Consider the following 16,754-nt stretch of genomic DNA (forward strand, 5'->3'; position numbering starts at 1 on the left):
TCTCTCCGTCTGTGTCTGGGAGAAAAAGTCAGCCCAGGAGAGATGCAGCCACACATGCATAAGGCCCCAGCTCCACAAAGAAATAAATGAAGTAGATGTTCTGATATAACAGATTTATACCACCTCAGTAGATACAAAAAGAAATTTCTGGTGACATCTAACATTTTTGGATAAAAACCCTTAGCAATCTAGAATAGAAGCAAACTTTTAGAACTTCACTGTATACTCCTCCCAGTCATCTAGAAACATCAGACTTGGAGACCTGGCAGTAGCGCACTGGGTTAAGTGCACATAGTATGAAGCACAAGGATCCTGGCTCGAGCCCCCGGCTCCCCACCTGCAGGTGAGGTCGCTTCATAAGCAGTGAAGCAGGTCTTCAGGTGTCCTATCTTTCTCTCTCCCTTTCTGTTTCCCCTCCCCTCTTAATTTCTCTCTGTCCTATCTAGTTAAAAAAAGCGGGGGCAGAATTGGCCACCACCAGGCACTGTGGATTCATAGTACTAGCACCAAGCCCCAGGGATAACCCTGGAGGCAAAAAATGAAAAATAAGGCCAGAGCACTGTTTAGCTCTGGCTTAGATATAAAAACATCAAACTTAATAGAAAACACTAAAGCCTATGTAAGACCACCATAACCTCTTGTGTTTCATGTCATGTTGGGGGAAAAAAGCAATAAAACAAGATAAAGAAGGCATAAATGTTAAACAAAAGACCAGATTTTTTTTTTTGTAGGTAACATGAGTTACTTAGAAAAATTCAGAGGATCACTAAATAAAAATTTACACTTCATAAGAGAAGTTAAACAAAGTGACCAGAGGGTCAACACAGCAGAATCAGCAACTTGTCTACATAGTAACAGTTTAGAAAATAGAACTTTTTTGTGTGTGGCCTCATTTCATTTTTGCAGTAACCCAGAGAAAGATTTTTTTTTTTTCTCCAGAGTTATCTCTGGGGCTCGGTACCTGCACTACGAATCCACTGCTCCTGGTGACTTTTTTTTTCCTTTTATTGCCCTTGCTTCATCACTGTTGTTGTTATTGGATAAGACAGAGAGAAATCGAGAGAGGCAGGGAAGACAAAAGGGAAAGAGAGACACCTGCAGACCTGCTACACCCCCTGTGAAGTGACCCCCTGCAGGTGGGGAGCTGGGGCTCGAACCGGATCCTTAACACCGGTCCTTGCTCTTGTTCTTTGCTCCACGTGTGCTTAACCCACTGTGCTACCGCCCAGCCCCCCAGAGAAAGATTTTAACTTGATTTTACAGATCTGAGAACTGGATTTTGGTTTAACCCAAATCACACAGCTTAAAATTAACAGACAGTTATTCAAATCTGGTCTGCCTCAGCAGAGTATTATAGATGTCAGCAATATAATATTCGACTACTCTGCTGTGCTTCTGTTGCTCTGTGCCTCACATTTGGCTGAAAACTTAATTGGACACCTCTGTTACAATACGAGGGCATATGGTCCGGAAGGTGGCGCAGTGAGAGGGCTTTGGACTCTCAAGCATGAGGTCCCAAATTCTATCCCTGGCAGCACATGTGCCAGAGTGATGTCTGGTTCTTTATCTCTCCTCCTATCTTTCTCTAAATAAATAAAATCTTAAAAGAAAAAAACAATACAAGGGCAGCGCCCGACTGCACTGTGCAGACACTTGGAAGTCTTTTGCCAAAGCCACCCCATTAAGGAGCCTGAGGTCTCTGAATACAGAGTAACTATAGAGGATTTCTGCTTCTATTCTTCCTGAACTCAAACCTCCAGCAGTTCAGAGGCACCTGCCAGAGAGAGAGCAAGGTGGGTTCAGCAGCCAGAGCCTTTGAAGTTGAAGGTGAAGCTATCTATACCATAGACTGATGTCAATTACCTAAGCACACAAATAACAGAAGCTTTCGAAGGTCTTGCTTGCAGATGGCCACTTTTCTCTGACTCTGAGTGGAAGCCATGAGCAGAATTTTGGCAGAATGAGTTCAATGGTGCATGTTGGTAAAAGGAAGTATTTTTCCCTCACTTTACTTACACATGCCCTGATAGTACATTCCTTTTTTTTTTTTTTTTAATTTTTTTTTAATATTTATTTATTTATTCCCTTTTGTTGCCCTTGTTGTTTTATTGTTGTAGTTATTATTGTTGTTGGATAGGACAGAGAGAAATGGAGAGAGGAGGGGAAGACAGAGAGGAGGAAAGAAAGATAGACACCTGCAGACCTGCTTCACCGCCTGTGAAGGGACTCCCTTGCAGGTGGGGAGCCGGGGTTCGAACCAGGATCCTTATGCCAGTCCTTGTGTTTTGCGCCACCTGCGCTTAACCCACTGCGCTACAGCCCGACTCCCAGTACATTCCTTTTGTTTGTAGGTCACACTGACCTCTTGGAAAGATTTGTCTGATAGTCTGACTTCTTCCATGCTCTATTCCCCTGGGGCCCAAGAAAGCATAGCAGTCTCAGCAGAGAAGGCTGTGGGCAGGTCAGGGGCGTAACCTTCTACCTGCAGGAAGAAGTAGTGAACTGTGGACATATCTCAAAGTTTGCTGGCCCTCTTGTTCCTTTGTATAAATTTGCCATTGGTTGAGAGATAGTGGCAGGCCTCTCTCAATCTCACTTTCTCTTTAGTTTATTTTTTTCAATTTTTATTGGTGGTGCTGGGACTTTGGAGCCTCAGGCATGAGAGTCTCTTTGCATAACCATTATGCTATCTACCCAACCCCCACCCCCTCAATCTCAGATGTTTAAGAAGCTCTGCCTTTGACTGCAATGGGACAAGACCATTCAGAGTTGGGGAAAGAGGATGAAGACTAGAGAAAGTGGCATTCCCAATTTGCTAGTAGAGCTAACCGGGTGTGCCTCAGTTCTCAGAATGACTTTACACATTGGTAACCTGGACTTGGGTCACGGAAAACAGGGTGGATTCAAATGAACAGATGACTAACATCGAGGTGACCTTGGTATATAACTGGTATTCTGAGAACTGAATGTCGAGAGCATTTAGAGTAATCAGTACAAGGGTGGCTTCAAACTCAGGAGATGACTATCATCTGAGTGGTAAATACAAATTTAACCCTTGAGATTTGAATCACACCACACTGGACCCTTATCAACTTTTTCTTAAGGTATTTATTGAGATCTTTAGAAACCTTCATATCATATATTGAGACTTCCCTATCTCCTGAGTCTGATAAAGGGAGGTCTTTTTTCTTTAATATTTACTTATTTATTCCCTTTTTGTTGGCCTTTTTGTTGTTGTTGTTGTTGTTACTGATATCATCCTTGTTGGATAGGACAGAGAGAAATTGAGAGAGGCAAGGAAGGCAGAGAGGGGGAGAGAAAGATAGACACCTGCAGACCTGCTTCACCACCTGTGAAGCAACTCCCCTGCAGGTGGGGAACCGGGGACTCGAACCGGGATCCTTACACCGGTCCTTGCACTTTACGCCACCTGCGTTTAACCCGCTGCGCTACTGCCTGACTCCCAAAGGGAAATCTTAACCTGGGTAAGCTGTGCTTGTATTCACCTCAGCATAGACACTGGGTTGCTGGGCTGGGCTGAGCTGAACTGTGGACGCAGACTGGTGTATTGAAATCGCACTGAATGAGATGGCACAGCCTCCTGCCACCCTCTGCAGGACCCTTCAGCAATTACTCTCTTGTTTTCCTGTGTGTGACAGAGAGTCAATATCTTACTCATGTTCACATGTAGCTAGGACCTGACTTATCCTATGTAGAGAACATGAGACTTGTAAGAGTTGCTTGCTTCGTTGTTCTGTCTGGTCGAAAACACCTGTATGTTATGAAAGGAAAACAGTGTAGCCTGGAGGTGGCACACCCAGTTGAGTATACAGGTTACAGTTCACAAAGACCCTGGTTCAAACCCCATCCCCACCTGCAGGGGGAAGCTTCATGAGCAGTGAATTAGTGCTACAAGTGTCATTCTTTTTCTCATCTTCTCCTTCTCCCCCCCCCCTTTAATTTATCTCTCTATCCAATAAATACATAAGTAAAATTAAAAAGAGGGAGGTGCCACCTTCAAAGACATAAAAGGAGGTGAGAGCATATGAAGAAACTAAAGTTTGGAAGAAAGTAGAAATTCTCATTATTAACTTGGCCTCAGAGGTTTCCGTAGCTGTCCAAAAGTAGAATATGCTTACTTAGTATGATTTAGGAGGCTAGTTTTTGGTTCTGGGAACATTATTTTTTTTCTCATGTAAAACAATTCTAGTAACATTCCCAGGCCCAAAAAATAACTAACCAAATCATCTGAAACAGAAATTTTCTACTGTTGCATAGCAAGAAAATCCAGTGCTTGGATTCAGGGCATAAATAACAGCTTTTTCCTGAGTCCTGAACTCAGTCTAGAAAAAGAAGACATAGGAGAACCTTTATTGGGCAAGAGCTATAGATGCCAGTCCTGGCTTATATCTGTGGGAAGTGGGTATCCCAGGGCCAAACCCCAGGATTATCAACCTGCCCTGCCAGGCATGGGGAAGCTGGCTCTCCACAGAGTCCCCACACTGGAGATCTTTGGCCTCCAAGTGGATCCCCAGTCACAAGAACAGTTGCCAACACATGCTGTTTATCATTTGGGTGGCTCCCAAGAGGCAAAAGAGGGAAATAGCAGACACTACACCCCCACCCCACAATGGAGAGAAAGGAGTAAGTGAAGGGCAGAGAGAAGCCAGCAGTGCGATATGGGTGGAACATTGCCAAAGAGAATTAACCAAGTGATGAACCCTGTGCTCTGGCTCATTCATCTAAGGGAACTCTTGGACACAATTGGGCTATCCTAGAATAGATCCGAATTCAGACTAGGCTAGATCCAGAGGCACCAGCTATGTCCGTGGAAATTCTCCCTTGGTTTCATTCCCCTTCATCCTCAGGTAGGTTGTGCCAGGATTTCAGGTTAATGGCACCCTGGTCACTTCAACACTGTAGACAACATCTTTTCTGACATCTCTGTCAAAGATCTCTCAGTATTGCCTCTGAGAGAACCACACATCTATATCTGAATTAGTCACTGCACCTTGGGGATTAGAAGCAGTCCCACATCACCTGGGCCAAACAGAATTAGAGAAAAATCCAGGGAACTTGGGTCCCTAAAAGGATGGTCTGCCACAGTTGTACAATTTTAAGAGTGGAGGATATAAGAGATAGCTCACTCAGTAGGATAAATGGCTTGCCGCGTGTGGGTCCTCCGTGCATTCAAGCCCTGGCTTCAGAGGAAATGCCATGACAACAGGGGGAAGTTCTAGTAGTGTGATGTCTCTCTGTCATAGCCTATTAATTCTCTCTATCTAAAATAGAAGAAATGAAAAAGCAGCAGTGGAATCACCCCTGGCGCAAACACACACACACACACACACACACACACACACACACACACGCACGCACGCGCGCACAGGGTCCGGCAAACACATACGCACACCATGGCTGTGTGCATACTGGATGTATGGGTGTCTTTTTCTTTAATATTTTTTTTAATATTTATTACATTATAAGAGGAACTGATAAAATGATAAAAGACAGTTTATAAGTCTGTTTGTTTTAACTGTGCATTTCCTACCAAAATATTTGGGACAGAAAATAAAAATATCTGAGAGAAAATGAGATACTACAGTGTACAAGGACCCTGGTTCAAGCCCCTCCCTAGTCCTCGCCTGCAGAATGGGAGGGGGAGCTTTACAAGCAGTGAAGCAGTGCTGCAGATATCTTTCTTACGCTCTCCTTCTTTTCTTTTCCCTCACTTTTTCTCTCTGTTTCTACCCAAAAAAAAAAAGAGTGAATAAAATAAATTTAATTTAAAAGAGGAAGAAAATAAGATAAGACAAGAAGAAGATAAGAGTAAGAAATAACAACTAAGGAAGAACTCCTAGACATGTGCCAGAAATAGAACACCTATATATCAGGACAAACTTTCATTTAAGAAAAAAAGGAGGGAGTCGGGCGGTTAGCGCAGCAGGTTAAGCGAATGTAGCGCAAAGAGCAAGGACCGGAGTAAGGATCCTGGTTCAAGCCCCCAGCTCCCCGCCTGCAGGGAAGTCGCTTCACGAGCCGTGAAGTAGGTCTGCAGGTGTCTGTCTTTCTCCCTTTCTGTCTTCCCCTCCTCTCTCCATTTCTCTCTATCCTATCCAACAACGACGACATCAATAAAAATAATAACTACAACAATAAAACAACCAGGGCAACAAAACGGAATAAATAAATAAATGAAAAAAAGGATCTGTCATTTTAGGAAGGCGGAAGGTGGCCCGGGAACCTGTGGACCCTGGGTTAAGAGGCACTTGCCAGGGCCCAGGGCACAGCCCAGATTGGGAGCACTGTATGCATGAGGCCTAGATGCAAGATCTGGTGCCACTATATGCCAGAGCTGAGCACTTGTCTGGTCTCATAAAAACAAATAAAAGCAATTTGTCTGGTGTATTTAATAAAAAGCATGTTGATCCTGGGCCTCGGGGTTGTAGAGAACAACCATTAACTGGGATCACTAGAATCCCTAGAAATCCAATGTCAGATTGGAGCATGAAGTAACAAGATGGTAGGCATACTGAGAAGCATTGGGCTACCTGGTTCCCTGCCCACCACAGCAGTCCACTCTGGCACCTGATCATCTGCTAGAGACTCCACTGTGGAAGGTGTCAATCTGAGATTGTTCACCTCTGCTGGAAAAGAAGTTCTATGCTCACGCTCCACAGTTGACTATCACATTTCTCGTCTAAAGTGACCTTCAAGGCTTGCCGCCAATCCCAAGATTACAAATTTTCTTCCTAGAAAGCCAATGTCTATGAATCCCCAGAGGTTTCCTTATCTCTGAGACTTTTTCAGGCTGGGGTCAAACCCACACATAAATATTCAGGCTTGGTTTTTGGCTTGTTTGCATCTCTCCCACTTCCCAGAGTACCCTGCAACCAGGACCACAAATAGAACAGGCATCCTTGATCACACTAATGCAGGGCTCTTCCCTAAAGCCAGGCTGCATTCCCACATTTGAGAAAACAAACCCAGCCTTTCAGGAGTCCTTCTCTCCCCAAGACCAGGGCAAACTTAAGATTTGGGGAAGTATAGCAAGATTTCACAAGTGAAGATAGCTGACATGTTAGGGTTTGATATGTGGATTTGTTTTATATGGATATGTTTTTGTTTCTAATTCTTGACTACCTCCCTCTAAACAGACAGCTACAGATAGTTCTTCTAATTCCTCTCAGAAGAGGGAACAACCTGCTCGGACAATCTCCTCTCCCACATCCTGTGAGCACCAGAGAATTTATACTATGGGCCACCTCCACGACTCATATCCCACGGACCACTATAACCTCGAACAGGTGAGCCACTTTTTTTTTCCTTTTTTTTATATTAATAAAATGTAAATATTGACAAGACTATAGGATAAGAGGGGTACCATTTCCATACAATGCCCACTACCAGAACTCTATCCCATCCCCTCCCCTGTTAGCTTTCCTATTCTTTATCCCTCTGGGAGCATGGACCCAGGATCATTGTGGGGTACAAAAGGTGGAAGGTCTGGCTTCTGTAATTGCTTCTCCGCTGAACATAGGCATTGGCAGGTTGATCCATATTCCCAGCCTGTCTCTCTCTTTCCCCAGTGGAGCAGGGATCTAGGGAGGCCGGGCTCCAAGACACATGGTGGGGTCCTCTGCCCAAGGAAATTGGGTTGGCATCATGGTATCTGGAACCTGATGGTAGCCTCATCCGAGATTCTCAGATTGAAAGCAGCTTCCTTGCAGAGCTCACACCAGCTGTTGTCTCCAAGTCACCGTCGTGGCTCCACCCCTTGAAAGGACTTTCTTCCTCTCAAATCTTTGAGGTGAATGGCTCTGGAGCAGCACTCTCCTCTGCCACCAATTTAACGAACAGCCTGAGTCTAAGTCTCTTCTGCTCTTGTCCTTTGTGCCCTCACTCTATATTGAAGGTGATGGTAGCAGCTCAACCTTACTCAATTTTCTGCTTCAGACACCTTGAGGAACCCTTTATTTAATCCTCACAAGGCAGGTCCTAGCATCCCCAATTTATGTTACATGAGTAAGTGGAGACTTAGCAAGCTGGAGTTCCTGGCAGAACAAAACTCATATCCAAGTCTGTCCTCTCCTAGGGCAGGATGCTGCTTCCTACCTCTTGTACTCCTCAGTCCAAAGGGCCTCCTGCCTTTGTGCTGAAGCATTCAGTCAGGATCAGGACTGAGGGATGCCACACACTTGGCATCATGGTCTGCGGGCCCAGGCTTGCTCAGGGTAATACAGTCAGAGTCTGGAATTCAGTAATTCAACAAATATTTACTGAATGACTGTTTTGCAGAGCAGATTCCCAAACTGTGGACCATAGAATGGTACCTATGGGGTATGATATAGTTACCAGTGTGCTCTGAAAAGAGGAAAACAAGAAGCACAGGGTAGTGAGTTATTTGTTTTTTCTTTCTTTGCCACCAGGGTTATTGCTGAAGCTCCACTGCTCCAGGCGACCAATTTTCATTTATATTTACTTTTTCTTTCTATTTTTTACTGGCTAAGACAGAGAGAAATTGAAAGGGGAGGGGGAGGGAGAGAGGGAGAGAAAAAGATAGACACCTACAGACCTACTTCACACTCATGAAGCATCCCCCCCCACAGATGGGGAGTGGGGCGTCGAACCTAAGTCCTTGCACATGGCAACATAGATGCTTAACCCAATGTTCAACTGTCCAGCTCTCACAGTGAGGTTTTTTGTTTGGTTTGGTTTGGTTTTTTTGTTTGTTTTTTGATTTTTTAATATATTTTTTTATTTATTTATTTTCTCTTGTTGCCCTTGTTTTTTATTGTTGTTATAGTTGTTGTTATTGATGTCATCGTTGTTAGATAGGACAGAAATGGGAAGAGAAAGATAGACACCTGCAGACCTGCTTCACCTCCTGTGAAGCAACTCCCCTACAGGTGGGGAGCCAGGGGCTTGAACAGGAATCCTTAAGCCGGTCCTTGCACTTCATGCCAAGTGCACTTAACCTGCTACGCTACCGCCCAGCTCCCCACAGTAAGGTTTTTAAAAACATAGTTAGATTTCAATGACTCTTTAGACATGTATGTGTATGTCCTAATATTTTGCCATTAAGATTTTTTTTTTTACTGTGTTAAGGTAGGAATAGCTGGAATTTCCAACTCTTCTTTGCTAAATAAAAAGTTAGGAAAGCCTGTGTCAGTGCCCAAAATTTATTTTTGAAATCCTATAGGATTGTGATTTTTTTTTTTTTCCCAATGTCCAAGAAACTGATGTCAAGAATCTGATAGGAATTAAAGCCAAATGCTGTTTCCACCTCCATGAGCCCACAGTCTGATGGGAAGTGGTAGGTAAATTTAAGTATCCCGTGATAGATTCTGTAACATTATCGCGGCAAATACAGCAGCAGATATCAAGTGTTTCCTGTGTGGCAGACTGAGATGACACTACATTGATTCTCTCCTCATTATCTCATCAGATTCATGTAGCTTGATGGTCAGGAAAGCTTAAATGGGGGCTTAGCAACTTATTAGTAAATTCTGTGGAGTTTTGTTTTTGGTGCCACCAAGGTTTGGCACCTGCATCACTACCACTCCCAGTGGCCTTTTTTTTTTTTTCTTCTTTCTTCAATAAAGAGGGTGAAAGATAAAGACAGAGGAGAGACACTACAGCACTGCTCCATCACACATGACACTTCCCCCAGCAGGCTCTCACAACTCAAACTCTACTGGGTGAGCCACTTGCTGGTGTGGTGCCTCCTCCCCCTTTTTTTTTTTTGTTTGGTTTTTTTGTTGTTGTTGTTGTTTTTATTTAAAAAAGGAGATATTAACAAAACCATAGGATAAAAGGGGTACAACCCCACACAATTCCCACCACCAGATCTCCATATCCCAATCCCTCTCCTGATAGCTTTCCTGTTCTTTATCCCTCTGGGAGTAAAGGACCTCAAGGTCCTTGTAGGATGCAGAAGGTGGAAGGTCTGGCTTCTGTAATTGCTTCCTGCTGAACATGGGCGTTGACTGGTCGATCCATACTCCCAGTCTGCCTCTCTCTTTCCCTAGTAGGGTGGGGCTCTGAGGAAGTAGAGCTCCAGTACACATTGGTGGGGTTGTCTGTCCAGGGAAGTAAGAAAATTAAGGGAGCTGGATGATAGAGCACCCTGATAAGCACACATATTACTAAGTACAAGAACCTGGGTTCAAGCCCCTGCTCCCCATTTTCAGGGGAGCAGTGAAGAAGGTCTGCAGGTGTCTGTCTTTCTCTTCCTCTCTTCTATCTCCCTGTCTGCTCTCAATTTCTCTCTATCCTATCTAATAAAAATTAGAATGAAAAAAGAAAAAAAAAGGAATTGAACAAATTTATCTGTGGCTTTAATTTGATACCAGTGGGCTTCTCATTGCATTTAAAAGTTTTAAAAGATGAGAAAAATCTCATTTTCTGCAGCTACCAAGACTACCAGGCATACCTACATCAGTCCAACCAGTAAATATTTATTTGGTTCCTGCCCTCTAGAGAGGCATTAACTACCCATAGCTGCTCAAGAACTAAGCATGATGGTTATTGAAGGCTAGAGGCTGTTGCCCTAGGTTCCTCCTCCCTGGGCTCAATTCCAGCTCTGCTTCTCCTCACCTGTAAGATCCTAGTAGGATTTGAACTCCAAGCCTTGCATCTCTTTAGCTCTGAGCAGTTTCTCTTACCAGCCAGATTAAAGAGTACTTGTGATGCACAAGAACCCAGGTTCAGTCCCCCAGTCCCCATCTGCAGGCCCCCTCCCCCACCCCCACCCCCCACCGTACCCCCTCTCTTCCAGGATTATCGCTGGGACTTGGTGCCAGCACTTGGAATCCACTCCTCCCAGAGGCCATTTTTTCCTGTTTGTTTGGTTTGGGTTTTTTGTTTGTTTGTTTTTTCTAATTTTTATTAGGTAGGACAGAGAAAAAATGAGAGAGAGTGGGAAGATAGAGGGAGGGAGAAAAAGATAGACACCTGCAGACCTAGTTTACCACTTGTGAAGCATTCCCCCTGCAGGTAGGGAACAGAGGCTCAAACCCAGGCTCTTGTATTTGGTAATATGAGTTTAACCGGAAGTGCCACCATCTGGTCCCTCTCTCTCACTCTCTATCTCCCATTCCCTTTTCAATTTCTCTCTGTCCTATCAGTTTTATAAAATAGAAAAGAATGCTTGTGGTTCTTAATATGTCCCACAATGAAAAGTGCATGTTATACTGTGACTCGTGTGTGCCAATTGTATAAACAGATAATGAAAAGTGCTTACATTATAATATGCTATGCAGTACAGTGTTCTTTTGAGGGAGTAGGACTGGCCTTTTAATAGGAGTTTAATGATTTACAGTACAGTTATTGACATGAGTACAAAAGAAAGAGAATATGGGGAACTGTGTGGTAGCACACTGGGTTAAGAACACATAGTACGAAAAGCAAGGGGACTGTTACAAGGATCCTGGTTTGAGCCCCTGGCTCCCCACCTGCAGGGGGTTTGCTTCACAGGCAGTGAAACAGGTCTGCAAGTGTCTGTCTTCCTCTCTCCCTCTCTACCCCTCCTCTCAATTTATCTCTGTCCTATCCTATTTTTTAAAAAATGGTTAACAATGGCCTCCAGGAGCAGTGAATTCATAGTGCCGGCACCGAGCCCCAGCGATAATCCTGGAGGCAAAAAAAAAAAAAAAAAAGGAGAATATGTTGTGCAAAAGTAGGTGTAACTAAGCAGTCAGAAATCAGGCTAGTGGTCTCCTCACCTTTAAGAATGGGGTGTGAGAAAAGGGGCATATGTCTCACTACACTTTTTGCTCTAGACATGTACATCTTGTGAAAGCTCAACTATTTATTATTATTATTACTATTACTATTATTGCCTCCAGGGTTATCTCTGGGGCTTAGTGCCTGCACTATGAATCCACTGGTCCTGTGGCTTTTTGTTTTTTAAATAGGACAGAGAGAAATTGAGAGGGGGAAGATAGAGAAGGAGAAAGATAGACACTTGCACACCTGCTTCACCGCTTGTGAAGTGACCCCCCTGCAGGTGGGGAGCCAGGGACTCAAACCAGATCCTTGCACAAGTCCTTGCACTTTGTACTGTGTGCGGCTAACCCAGTGCACCACCCGGCCCCTCTCAAACTATTTTTAATTTTCTTTTTTGTTGTTGTTGTTGTTTATTTATGAGAAATACAGGAGGGGAAAGAACCAGACATTACTCTGGCACATGTGCTGCCGGGGATCGAACTGGAGACCTCAAGCTTGAGAGTCCAAAGCTTTGTCACTGCACCACCTCCCAGACCACTATTTTTAATTTTCTATATCTTATTTATTGGACAGAGCCAGAGAGAAATCAAGAGGGAATGGGGAGATATTAAAAAAGGGGGGAGGGCCGGGTGGTAGCCTAGAGGGTGGAGCGCACATGGCAGGAAGCGCAAGGACTGATGTAAAGATCCCAGGTTGAGCCCCAGCTCCCCACCTGCAGGGGGGTTGTTTCACAGGTGTTGAAGCAAGTCTGCAAGTGTCTATCTTTCTCTCTTCCTCTCTGTCTTCCCCTCCTCTCTTGATTTCTCTCTGTCCTAGCCAACAACAACAGCTATAATAAAACAACAGACATATAGTATACTAGGGATCAAACTCAGGACCTCATGTTTGATAATCGAGCACTTTATCCTCTGCACCACCTCCCCGGTCCCTCAAGCTGTATTCTTAGAATGTACACACTAGTTTACCAAAAGAAGGAGATGCTAGTTTTAATTTTTTTAAATATTTTATTTATTTAAAGGAGAGAGGTGTATACAGAGAAAGTCACAGTGAGTGAGAGACCAGAGCACCGCTCAGCTGTGGCTTATGGTAGTGCTAGCAATTGAAGGAGGGACCAAGGAGCCTCAGGCATGGAAGTCATGTGCATAACCACTATTACTGTCTCCCCAGCCCTGGAAATGCTAATCTTGAGTCATTAATTACTTCTCCACCTGAGAATGGACTGAGACTCCCAATCTGAAGTGCACCTTGAACTGAACCCCAGTCAATTTATTCTTTAACAAATGTCTATGTCAAGGTGAAAGGCACATATTGGAGGTTTTGCTTGCTCTTGTCTCTTTTGGTTTTGGCCTCTTATAAAATAGTGTCTCTTTCTGGGGGGGTGCGGCAGACGAGGACCTACCGCCAGGTGAACTTCCCCGATGACGACGAGGAAATCGTCCGCATCAACCCCAGAGAGAAGATCTGGATGACAGGCTACGAAGACTACCGACATGCCCCAGTGAGGGGCAAGTACCTGGACTCCTCAGAGGATGCAGACTCCTACGTGCGCTTCGCCAAAGGTGAAGTCCCCAAACACGATTACAACTACCCCTACGTGGACTCCTCAGAATTTGGCCTGGGTGAGGACGCCAAGGGCCGAGGAGGCAGCGTGATCAAGACCCAGCCACCCCGTAGCAAATCCAGGCGGAGGAAGGAGGACGGGGAGCGCTCCCGATGCGAGTACTGCAGGGACATGTTCAACCACGAGGAAAACCGGAGGGGCCACTGTCAGGACGCCCCCGACTCTGTGAGAACTTGCATCCGCCGGGTGAGCTGTATGTGGTGTGCGGACAGCATGCTCTATCACTGTATGTCGGACCCCGAGGGAGACTATACAGACCCCTGCTCGTGCGATACCAGCGACGAGAAGTTTTGCCTCCGGTGGATGGCTCTTATTGCCTTGTCTTTCTTGGCCCCCTGTATGTGTTGTTACCTGCCTCTGCGGGCCTGCTACAACTGTGGGGTGCTGTGCAGGTGCTGTGGTGGGAAGCACAAAGCGGCTGTATGACTCACTTTCCCCCTATTCCCACCCCCTTTTACGCCCACAGCCACAAGGGAACTCGTTATCTCCTACTAACTCCTGTCTTCACCCCTGCTCTCTCCCACCCAAAGGAGCAAGGAAGCCAAGACCCCCACTCCCCCAGCTCCATGGTACCTTGCACTCATTTCTAGCCTGGGGATCCTGCGTGGTGGAGTCTGAAGCTTCCCACTCCCCAGCCATCCACTCTCCCTCAGCCACACACCCCTCCACTCACAGACCCCCCCCACACACACACACAGTGTTCTAAGGAACCTTCGAATAGACTCTGTATTATTACCAATCTGTAATCAAGCTAACTGTCTGACTGTGTTAATTTCCTCTCTCTCTCCTCCCCACCTCTACCAATTCAGAGGCACCTGCTGATTTCTGATGGATTAGTAGTTGGTTTTTCCATGAGCATCCAAGACTTATCTTTCTCTTGGGTTCAGCTCATCTGTTGCTAAAAGGCACCAGGTTCCTAAGGAGAAATGTGATGCCAGAATGATGGAGCTTTGCCAGAAGTATTTTAACCTGCAGTCAGTTACCAAGAATATGAGGTGAACTGTTTAACAAACTATACCATGGAACAAGAACACTTTAACTTTTCTAAAAAACCAAATTCCCCATGTAAGCTGCAGTTTCTATCTTGAACCCATCGTTTTCTGTCCCCTCTCCCCTCCCCCATATCTGTCAGTTATTCCCCACTTCAAATCATTAAACAAGGAAATGACTTGAGAATTGAGCCTTAACTCCAGATGGAGAATCAGGAAAATTCCTTAAACTGCATTGCATCTTCTTGGACCAGGGCTAGAAAGGGAACTTTGGGTTCTTATCATCCTTTCCCAATTGCCCCTAAAGTAGAACTTTTTAAAACTGTGTCACCACCACTTCTAAAAATTTAGCAATATTTGAAGAAAATGCTAAAAATGAAATTTTGCTTGGTGTTTTGCAAACCAAATAATATATTCAAACACAAAATAATATTATATGCTCCTAACCGTTCAGTTGAGAAACACTGATAAAGTTATGGTAAGTTGAACTGCAGGAGCTTTTTTTTTTTTTTCCCCTGCTGGCTGTTTTCTACAAACCAGGGGAAATTTTAAACATCATAAATTTGAAGAGTGGTGAGTTGCATTTTTTTTTTTTTTTTATGAGTTTGTGTACTTGTTTTCACCTTAGATTCAATTTCACATCACAAGTTCTTTGTTTATACTTAGGAAGAAATAAGGCCATATGTAAAAACCCTACCTATGCCTAAGTGTCTTCTGTAGCTCCAAGCCCAGACTTGCCACTTTGGGGTTCACTTTGGGTGCGCAGGTGGTTGGTTAGTTCAACAGACTGGGTCCACCTGCCACTTTGCCAGAGAAGAGGCTTCTCTAACTAGCTGGAAAAGAGTATTTTTCTAGTTTAGTGCAAGAATAGCCAAATCTTCTTACTGCAGAAAGCAGGAAAAATGAAGACTGTGGTTTCTTATGCCTTGCATAGTACAATCAGAATGCCAAGGAGACAAGAAAGGGCAGGCTTGTCACTGCTGGCTGTTCTTCACACCATGATCTTTCTGTGGTAACTACCAGCCAAGGGCATGGCCTGGTCCCTCTCCTCACGTCCCCCACCCCTTCTTTCTTGCACACAGGACATCAGTCTTAAAAGACAGGAACTTTTTTTTTCCCAGTTTGTCAATCATACTGGGAAAACACTTGTCACACTTAACCATCAGGGGAATGTTTTCAGCTTGTCTGAAGAGCCCATCAAATTTTGTTATTGAGATCACTGGTGTAAATATACCCAGTTTACTCCCAAGTTAGTTGATAGATATCTTTCCTTTGTTGGAGTTTCTGGTTTAGGCCTTCTGGTTTAGAAAAGAAAAAGAAAAGAAAGCACTGCCTTCTGGTGACAGAAGAAAAAAGAACCACTTCCTGCCTGGAAAGCATCTAGAAAACCTTCAGCCAGCCTCCAGACATTGTGGAGAGAGCATCTCCCTACCCCCACCCCACCTTTGAGGTATTTCCTCAGGGTCTTGCTCAAGGTCTCCTCTCTACAAAGCACAACACTAATATTGTTTTGTTCACTTCAGTTCAAGTGCCCCTATTTATTTCTGTAAGAATACACACCTCCCAGACAGTTTTTTGTTTGTAGTCTCCATCCAGTCCTTACTTGTTTCTATCTTCCTTGACCCTTTTTTTCCACACCTTTCAAGAGTTATGCTAGTGAATCTTAACTCTACGGATACTTTTTTTTTTTTCTTTTTTGGTTTATAAAGGCAGCGATTCTGGGCACAACGACAGCCATGAAGACATTAAATGTAAATACGTCTCATTAATCACCACACTGCAGCTGAACAGTGTGTAGTGTTTTCCCAGTCACCTTTGCCATACTGACATCAATCATTTGAGAGAAATTATTCAGATTTTATTTTTGTATCTGTGGTAACAAAACATTAACCAAAAGATTTTCTGTTTGGAAGCTTCCCCCAACTCTCCTGAAGCTACTTGCTCACATTAACAAATTAAAGTGCCTGAAGCATAATTCATTCTTTACCTGTATACAAAAAAAAAAGAAAAGAAAAACAAAACAAAAAAATACCTGTTGTATCAATTTTTTTATAATAAGCCTTTTTACCTCTGTAAAAAATATATATATAAGTGTATGATGTACATTTTAGTTCTTAACTTTTTTTATGGTTTCTAATATGTATGACCAATATAGCCATTGCTTTAAAAATGTACCATGTAAATATAAACACATCCTATCTGATCACTGACTTTGGGGTATTTATCTGGCTGGAGATGGGGTGGCAGTTAAATCGCAGCAAGTGTGAGAGATCTCACACACACAGGATGGGACGGGGCTTCCTTTGGAGAAGAACATGTGGACACTGGTCTGTTTTTGTGAGGCCTTCCCGCCTTTGGTTATGTCGTATTCCCAAGGGGAGACTGCAGCTCCTTAGACCCAGATGCCTCAAGTG

The 16,754-nt window shown here is 44.1% G+C and overlaps 1 protein-coding gene across 2 annotated transcripts in view; it reads left to right on the plus strand.

The window, feature by feature from the left end:
* Positions 1-16,543, plus strand: part of SPRED2 (sprouty related EVH1 domain containing 2) — a 140,979-nt gene extending 124,436 nt beyond the window's left edge. For both annotated transcript variants that reach the window (XM_016195421.2, XM_060187185.1), the window contains exons 5-6: positions 7,158-7,307; positions 13,118-16,543. In XM_016195421.2, the coding sequence (XP_016050907.1) occupies positions 7,158-7,307; positions 13,118-13,777 (810 nt within the window). In that variant the 3' untranslated portion in view covers positions 13,778-16,543. The remainder of the gene's footprint in view (positions 1-7,157; positions 7,308-13,117) is intronic.
* The last annotated feature ends 211 nt before the right edge of the window (positions 16,544-16,754 follow it).

This window comes from Erinaceus europaeus, chromosome 3 (assembly GCF_950295315.1).
Source record: "Erinaceus europaeus chromosome 3, mEriEur2.1, whole genome shotgun sequence".
NCBI classification, from domain to species: Eukaryota; Metazoa; Chordata; class Mammalia; order Eulipotyphla; family Erinaceidae; genus Erinaceus; species Erinaceus europaeus.